Source organism: Coregonus lavaretus (genome assembly GCF_964263955.1).
Source record: "Coregonus lavaretus genome assembly, chromosome: 13".
Lineage (NCBI taxonomy): Eukaryota > Metazoa > Chordata > Actinopteri > Salmoniformes > Salmonidae > Coregonus > Coregonus lavaretus.
Window position 1 is genome coordinate 26,602,191 of NC_140000.1, and position 9,025 is coordinate 26,611,215.

At 43.4% G+C, this 9,025-nt stretch overlaps 1 protein-coding gene across 1 annotated transcript; it reads left to right on the top strand.

Annotated features, from left to right (window-relative positions):
• Nucleotides 1–3,862: 3,862 nt before the first annotated feature.
• Nucleotides 3,863–8,944, top strand: LOC311139809 (uncharacterized protein). Its single transcript, XM_084174768.1, has 6 exons — nt 3,863–4,131; nt 4,375–4,446; nt 5,354–5,713; nt 6,321–6,560; nt 7,861–7,957; nt 8,487–8,944. The coding sequence occupies exons 2-6, from the start codon at nt 4,392–4,394 to the stop codon at nt 8,548–8,550; spliced, it is 816 nt and encodes a 271-aa protein (XP_084030894.1). The 5' UTR covers nt 3,863–4,131; nt 4,375–4,391; the 3' UTR covers nt 8,551–8,944.
• Nucleotides 8,945–9,025: the final 81 nt, after the last annotated feature.

A 9,025-nucleotide genomic window follows, 5' to 3' on the forward strand; every position in this document is an offset into this window, starting at 1 on the left:
GTGGCTTGATGACTCATTGCGAGCTCACAGAACAGGGCTCCGGGCAGCCGAGCGGAAATGGAGGAAAACTAGACTCCCTGCGGACCTGGCATCTTTTCACTCCCTCCTCTCTACATTTTATTCATCTGTTTCTGCTGCTAAGGCCACTTTCTACCACTCTAAATTCCAAGCATCTGCCTCTAACCCTAGGAAGCTCTTTGCCACCTTCTCCTCCCTGCTGAATCCCCCCCCCCCCCCTCTCTGTGGATGACTTCGTCAACCATTTTGAAAAGAAGGTTGACGACATCCGATCCTCGTTTGTTAAGTCAAATGACACCGCTGGTCCTGCTCACACTGCCCTACCCTATGCTTTGACTTCTTTCTCCCCTCTCTCTCCAGATGAAATCTTGCGACTTGTGATGGCCAGCCGCCCAACAACCTGCCCGCTTGACCCTATCCCCTCCTCTCTTCTCCAGACCATTTCTGGTGCCTTCTCCCTTACCTCACCTCGCTCATCAACTCATCCTTGACCGCTGGCTATGTTCCTTCCGTCTTCAAGAGAGCGAGAGTTGCACCCCTTCTCAAAAAACCTACACTCGATCCCTTCGATGTCAACAACTACAGACCAGTATCCCTTCTTTCTTTTCTCTCCAAAACTCTTGAGCGTGTCGTCTTTAGCCAACTCTCTTGCTATCTCTCTCAGAATGACCTTCTTGATCCAAACCAGTCAGGTTTCAAGACTGGTCATTCAACTGAGACTGCTCTTCTCTGTGTCACGGAGGCTCTCCGCACTGCTAAAGCTAACTCTCTCTCCTCTGCTCTCGTCCTTCTAGACCTATCTGCTGCCTTTGATACTGTGAACCATCAGATCCTCCTCTCCACCCTCTCCGAGTTGGGCATCTCCGGCGTGGCTCACTCTTGGCTTGTGTCCTACCTGACAGGTCGCTCCTACCAGGTGGCGTGGCGAGAATCCGTCTCCGCACCATGTGCTCTCACCACTGGTGTCCCCCAGGGCTCAGTTCTAGGCCCTCTCCTATTCTCGCTATACACCAAGTCACTCGGCTCTGTCATATCCTCACATGGCCTCTCCTATCATTGCTACGCAGACGACACACAATTAATCTTCTCCTTTCCCCCTTCTGATAACCAGGTGGCGAATCGCATCTCTGCATGTCTGGCAGACATATCAGTGTGGATGACGGATCACTACCTCAAGCTGAACCTCGGCAAGACGGAGCTGCTCTTCCTCCCGGGGAAGGACTGCCCGTTCCATGATCTCGCCATCACGGTTGACAACTCTGTTGTGTCCTCCTCCCAGAGTGCAAAGAGCCTTGGCGTGACCCTGGACAACACCCTGTCGTTCTCCGCTAACATCAAGGCGGTGACCGATCCTGTAGGTTCATGCTCTACAACATTCGCAGAGTACGACCCTGCCTTACACAAGAAGCGGCACAGGTCTTAATCCAGGCACTTGTCATCTCCCGTCTGGACTACTGCAACTCGCTGTTGGCTGGGCTCCCTGCCTGTGCCATTAAACCCCTACAACTCATCCAGAACGCCACAGCCCGTCTGGTGTTCAACCTTCCCAAGTTCTCTCACATCACCCCGCTCCTCCGCACACTCCACTGGCTTCCAGTTGAAGCTCACTTCTGCTACAAGACCATGGTGCTTGCCTACGGAGCTGTGAGGGGAACGGCACCTCCGTACCTTCAGGCTCTGATCAGTCCCTACACCCAAACGAGGGCATTGCATTCATCCACCTCTGGCTTGCTGGCCCCCCTACCTCTGCGGAAGCACAGTTCCCGCTCAGCCGAGTCAAAACTGTTCGCTGCTCTGGCACCCCAATGGTGGAACAAGCTCCCTCACGACGCCAGGACAGCGGAGTCACTCACCACCTTCCGGAGACTCTTGAAACCCCACCTCTTTAAGGAATACCTGGGATAGGATAAAGTAATCCTTCTACCCCCCCTTACCCCACCCCAAAGTAATATATATATATATATATATATATATATATATATATATATATATATATATATATATATATATATATATATATATATATATATATTGTAAAGTGGTTGTCCCACTGGCTATCATAAGGTGAATGCACCAATTTGTAAGTCACTCTAGATAAGAGCGTCTGCTAAATTATTTTTATGTAAATGGTTCCAAAATTCTTCCATTTAAGAATGATGGCCACTGTGTTCTTGGGGACCTTCAATGCTGCAGACATTTTTTGGTACCCTTCCCAAGATCTGTGCCTCGACAAAATCCTGTATCGGAGCTCTACGGATAATTCCTTCGACCTCAGTGCTTGGTTTTTGCTATGACATGCGCTGTCAACTGTGGTACCTTATATAGACGGGTTTGTGCCTTTCCAAATCATGTCCAATCAATTGCATTTACGACAGGTGGACTCCAATCAAGTTGTAGAAACATCTTAAGGATGATCAATGGAAACAGGATGCACCTGAGCTCAACTTTCAGTCTCACAGCAAAGGCTCTGAATACTTATGTAAATAAGGTGTTTCTCTTTTTCTAATTCTAACAACCTGTTTTCACATTGACAATATGCGGTATTGTGTGTAGATTGATGAGAATTTCTATTTATTTAATCCATTTTAGAATACGGCTGTAACAAAATGTGGAAAAAGTCAAGCGGTCTGAATACTTTCCAAATGCACTGTATGCTATAAAGCAAATGGAATAAATGCACATTATTGTGACAGTGCATGTGTGCATTTAACCTATTTTATAACCTGCAAGGAAATCTTTGTAAGCGTCCACTTTGCTACACTTCCATAGGAGACAGTGAAGAGACATAGAAACACACCAGTCTGGATGAGTGATTGATTCTCTGCATAATCTCTGCTGTCAGGTGAAGTGAGGACAAGCACCTCCTATTTGATGAGTTATCTCCATCCACTGGCTTGTTTTATAACTGCCTCTATTCATAATATCGTTTATGGATGGTCAATGTCATTCACAGAGAATGTGAATTGAAAATAATGTACTGTATTGTTTATTGTTTTTGCAAAAGTAGACAGATTTTTTTTTAAACCAAATTAAAGTCACACTCCAGTCTCCTTTTCACCTCATTTAACTTCTGATTTACTTAACAAAATGCACATCTCAATAGGTGTTCCAGGTATGTCATGACATAGCACAAGTGGGGCGTGGGCCTTTCCTCTTTTGTTCTCTATTGCTCCTCTATTGTTTCTGCAAGCAAGGGGAGAGGCTGATGACATCAGAGGGCACCATCAGACCAACTCCTTGAATGGCCTACTCCATTACGTTTTGGACTTGTGTCTAAAAAAAAACAGTTTTTCTCAATACATCTTTTTTTTACCCATAAGTGTGTGAACATTACTGTATTTATACGTGGGATATTGTTTCTCAACAGGAAAAGTTCCAAAATAGCTGGAATGCATCTTTAAGGAATAGCTTGATATTGTTGTAGCAAAACCCATCATAACCAGAATAATAATGAAGAGTATCTGATGTGTCCAGTTTCAACTAAAAAAAATAAAAAATAAAAAACTACAAAGCCCATTTTTGAACACAGCATTACAACATTGTTAACTTTCCCTTGAGAGAATGCTATTCTAATTTCATTTACTTTTCTATTTGCTCATTGTGTCCAAACCTTGGTGTGAAAGTATGTGTCTGGACAATATGATTTGTTGCATTGTCATTTGAAAGGGTACATGGACACAAATAGATGATTGGGGAGGAGTGATAATCAGTGTGATCATTTTACAAGAGAATACAATAGAATCCACTTGTTTAAACACAGCTGAGTAGTGGCATTTACTGTACAGGAAAGGGGAAATTGCACCACTTGAAAACAAGGTGACGCCTAACTAACTGGCTGGACCTCACATAGGGACGGGCTGTGAGTACAAAGTCCTGCACCAGACTGCAATCTATCAGAGCAACTTCTTGTTTCTGAGGGTTGACATTTTTCTGTTCTATTTGCTAAAGGATTTTATTGACGACATGACTGGTGTTTTTATATTGTAAAACTGCATCCAAGCTGCCTGGCCGGCCGTGCCCTACCCCTGGAAACGGGTTCCTTTTGAATGAATGCACTCCTGCCACTTCCGGACTCATAATCTCTGACTCCTAATCCATTGTACAGCTGATAAGGTAAGTAAATTTCAAACTGCTGCTGAGTTTGCTCAAGTGCAAGTCATTCTCTATGCATAAATATAGACCGGTTACTTAACGCAAACTACTATGTCAGACTTTGAAAGTAAGTGAAACAATGACCTCTTCGTTGGAAAACTGGGTCTCTATTAGTCTATTATCAGAGAGGTCATGGGAACCATCCAAAACAAATGCTCTCTCTCTCTCTCTCTCTCTCTCTCTCTCTCTCTCTCTGTCTCACAGACTCACACACAGGTGCCATGAGGCTGCAACACTGTCTCTCCTGGAGCCTCTCTTTGCTACTGCTGCTCTTGTGTAAGTGCTTCTGTGCAACATGATACATTATGTAAAAATGCCACACTACTGTATCTAAGTGTATTGGTGCAACAAGGCGCAGTGTAGTTGACTGCTCTATTTGGCCATTTGTGTATGTTGTATTTACCATATTAGTTTTGAACTGACACATTATCAGTGGTCTCACGTGACAGCCTTAACATTTGGTTCTGGATGTCGAGATTACATCAAAATAGATTCTCAAGTTTTTCAGTTTGTGTGTGATAAACTGTCTTCAGTGCACACTCAACGTCTGTAATAATTATTTCGCAGTTGCTTGCATCAGCACTTTTGAAAGAACACGGTTTCAGTTATTTTAGGTCCTCATGAGGACAAAGTCAAAGCCAAAGAATACAGTACTATTGTATATGTCTAGACCGAGCCAAGAAGCGTGCAGCTCTGGTCATCTGAGGTGATTGAGACAATAGGGTGTGTTTCAATCTGCGTCTTCTGAGGAAATGATATCTTCTCCTTTAGGAGATGTAAACTTTCCCTTTGTGTTAGATGGAGGTTTCCACAGAGGGTTAGTGATGTAACAACGAAGCTTGACAAACATCACACCAGGCAGAACTGTCAAGTGCTATCAGTCACTTGTTGACATTACCTGATGAAAGTCCTGTTCACTTCATACTAAATATAAATGTAAGAACTCATGAGCTAAGTCATAAAAAGCATAGAATCCAATGATATCAGTGGTTAGCAGTGGAGGCTGGTGTCATTTTAAATCGGAGGACAGGCTCATTGAAATTACCATTAATTCCACTCCTGCCATTACAATGAACCCTTCCTCCAATTTCTCTCTCCATTAGTCTCCACCAGGTGTTAGTAAGGTATTGATTTCCAATCACCACAAAACAATAAAAACGTATGATCATGTTTCTGTCCCCAGTGTCTTGTAGGTACCAGTGTGTGTCGGTCCACTTCCAGACCCTGCAGCCGGTCAATGTACTCCCAGCCGGACGTCTAGTTCTCCAGGTCCAGATCGACCGCGGTCCCAAAGAAAATATCTCTATGATAACCTGGGAGCGGGAGCCAGAAAACGCAAAACCTCCAGGGAATCCTGGGAAGGTGACGTTGATTACATTCCCCGGTCAAGAAAGACGCTTGGACGGGCGTCTGAGTGTGGAGCAGCAGGGGGCAATACTGAAGCTGGAGGGCTTTGGCGTGGCGGACAGCGGGGTGTACATCGTGACCGTCACTGACCAGGCTGGCGTCAAGACCTCTGCGCAGTGTATCGTCAAGGAGTACGGTACGACGGTCAACATGGTCTCATTAAAATATATCAAAGTAGTGACATTTAACCGTTGCACCTATGCAACGTATTACTTAAATGTAACTATAATGACGTGTTAGTTATGTGACAATACAGCTGACAGACTTTCTGATTAAGTTGCTGTTTTGAATACATTCCTAGATATTCCTTCCTGTCCCCTGGAGTTATGTTCTTATAGAGGATAAGCTGTTCAGTCAGTTCTGCCTAAGCTCTTTCTTTGTCTTTATAATATAAATGTATGCTTCACTGCAGTCGAACACTCAACTTTGAGTAGGTAGTATTTCAGTTTATTAGTCCAACGACTGTCTCGCACAATCTCCATTCAATAGTTCCAAGATCTATATTTCTTTCTGTCACGTCTTCTTTCTAAGTTTCTGATCTGTTTTCTCCTCATACTTCTCAAGTCACCACCACCAAGCCTCAACTCACATTGTTACTTCACAACGCAACCACCCTCTGTTCTCTCTCCACTCTGTCTCTCTCTTTCTCCTCTTCAAGACAATTTTCGGTTCCAACTTCCAAGTCTCACTTTTTTCACACCTGGTCTCATTCTCTTTTCTCTGTCTCTTGTCTTTCCTCTCAGAGGCTGTGCACCACCCCTCAGTGAGAGTGAACGTGTCCCACTCCTCCCTGTTCTGTGTGGAGACCTGGGGGACAGACCTTAAATTCAGCTGGCTCCACGAGCGGGCAGCCATCACCGATGTTGTGGGACACGTGTCGCCTGATGGGAAGACCCTGTTCGTCTCCTCCGCCCCCATCTGTGGTCACTTCACCTGCATGGTGAGCAACAAGCTGGGCCACAGCTCTGCCACCTACACAGCAGGTATGGAACCCCACGCACTAACTAACCCCATTTGTCTCTCAGTCTCTACACAAACTCCATCTGTCTCTCATGCCTGATTCACACTACAGGTCCAAACCGAGCGAAGACAAGCTGTACTGGCATGGCCTGGTTACGCATCCACCATACTGTTTTTGTTGGAACCATCCTAGAAAGGACAATGTTGGCCCTATAGTGTGAATCAGCCATAAGTTTACACAAACTCCATCTGTCTGTCAGTCTCTATGCCAGTGGTCACCCACCCTGGTCATGCAGAGCTACAGTGTATGCAGATTGCTCATCTAGCTACCTAGCGCAGCTCAAGGCTGAATCACATGTGGTTGTGCTAGGTTGTAAGAAAACCCTGCAAACCCTGTAGTTCTCCAGGACCAGGGTTGGTGACCAATGTTCTATGTAATAGTCATACTTGAGTAAAAGTACTAAATTGTCATACTTTAGTAAAAGTAAAGATACCTGACTCAAGTAAAAGTGAAAGTCACCCAGTAAAATACTACTTCAGTAAAAGTCTAAAAGTATTTTGTTTTAAATATACTTAAGAATCAAAAGTAAATGGAAATGCTAAAATGTACTTAAGTATCAAAAGTAAAAGTATAAATCATTTCAACTTCCTTATATTAAGAAAACCAGACGGCACAATTTTCTGTTTTTTTTTATTTATTTACGGATAGCCAGGGGCACACTCCAACACTCAGACATCATTTACCAACGAAGCATTTGTGTTTAGTGAGTCCGCCAGATCAGAGGCAGTAGGGATGACCAGAGATGTTCTCTTGATAAGTGTGTGAATTGGACCATTTTCCTGTCAAAATGTAACGAGTACTTTTGGGTGTCAGGGAAAATGTATGGAGTAGAAAGTACATTATTTTCTTTAGGAATGTAGTGAAGTAAAAGTAAAAGTTGCCAAAAATATTAATAGTCAAGTAAAGTACAGATACCCCAAAAAACTACTTAAGTAGTACTTTAAAGTATTTTTACTTAAGTACTTTACACCACTGGTAATAGTACTGCAAAGCATGGGTAAGAAATCTCATATCTCCTTGACAGAGGCATTGTTGAATGCAGAACCTAGTCGATGCCCAAGCTAGTGCCACACCATCTGTATCCATTGAAGGTACAGCCTCTCTGTGAGTGTGAGTGGTGTGCCCTATGTAGCGTTCATGTTAATATGTACAGTGTTCATATTTTAGAGAGCCAAGTCCGAGTGACTCCGAGGCTGTCCTATGGACACCATAACATGTCCCCATATTGTTTTGTTGTGACCTTGTCCTGTCTGGTCCGTCAGAGCCGTGTGAGAGAGAGGGCAAAAGGACCACGGTGGCAGTGGTCTCTGTCATCATCCTGCTGGTCTGTGGAGCAGCGCTAGCTTTTCTACTGTGGAGGTACGGTAACACACTGACACCACTGAGCAAATAGTCATGCAGCGCAGATACAAATTTCATTTTGAGCTACAGTACATACTGTAAGATTAAGCCATATATAGCAAGGAAAAGGAGGTCGCTGACAGACTGCAGAAGGGAAAAAAAAGAAAAAAAAAGATTTTTCTTTTAATTAAAGGGATGGACACCTCAAAATGGGAAGCTACAATATCACCTCAAGGCATGGCATGATATGCCACATTGATATTACAATTATTTTGTTTATTCTATCAGTACAGTGTAGGGCGGCAGGTAGCATAGCTTTGTTTATTCTATCAGTTCAGTATAGGGCGTCAGGTAGCATTGGGCCAGTACCTGAAAGGTCGCTGGTTCGAATCCCCGAGCCGACTAGGTAAGAAATCTGTTGATGTGCCCTTGAGCAAGGCACTAAACCTTAATTACTCCTGTAAGTCACTCTGGATAAGAATGTCTGCTAAATGTAAAAAATGTATAGTGTGTTGTTGTATTTACACATATTTGGGTTTCTGTTTAGGAGACACAAATTATACAGTAACAGAGGAGAGAGGCTTCAGGAGCATTTTGAGGACAACTTGTAACGGTGAACCATTGATTACAGTACCCAAGTTATTTCGCTACACTCCCCTACTCAAAGATGGACTCATAAAAAGGACAGTAAGTGTACAAAACGCTTTGGGAGGAGCTTCCTGCCCTGTGAGCAGCATGACCTTTCAATGCATTGGAACAATGTGGAGAGTGAACTGCTTGTTGGCCAATTGACGAGTTCTAAAAATGGAAAGATCAACTTTCGCCCAGTGTGTTGACTGTTTTTGTAGTAGCTATCATTTTTATACTACCTCCTCTTGATATTCTTTTATATAACGCTCTAAAATAATTTGTTTTAAAAACAATTCCTTATTTTGTAATTTTTCTATATTATAAACGTATTGTATATTTACCTGTGTATTCTTTGTAATAAACACCACACATTTTAAACTGTGTGAGGCTTTAGTTCAATTGATCGCTATTGTAAATCCACAATTCAGTCAGGGAATGGGAGTCAAAGTACGACCG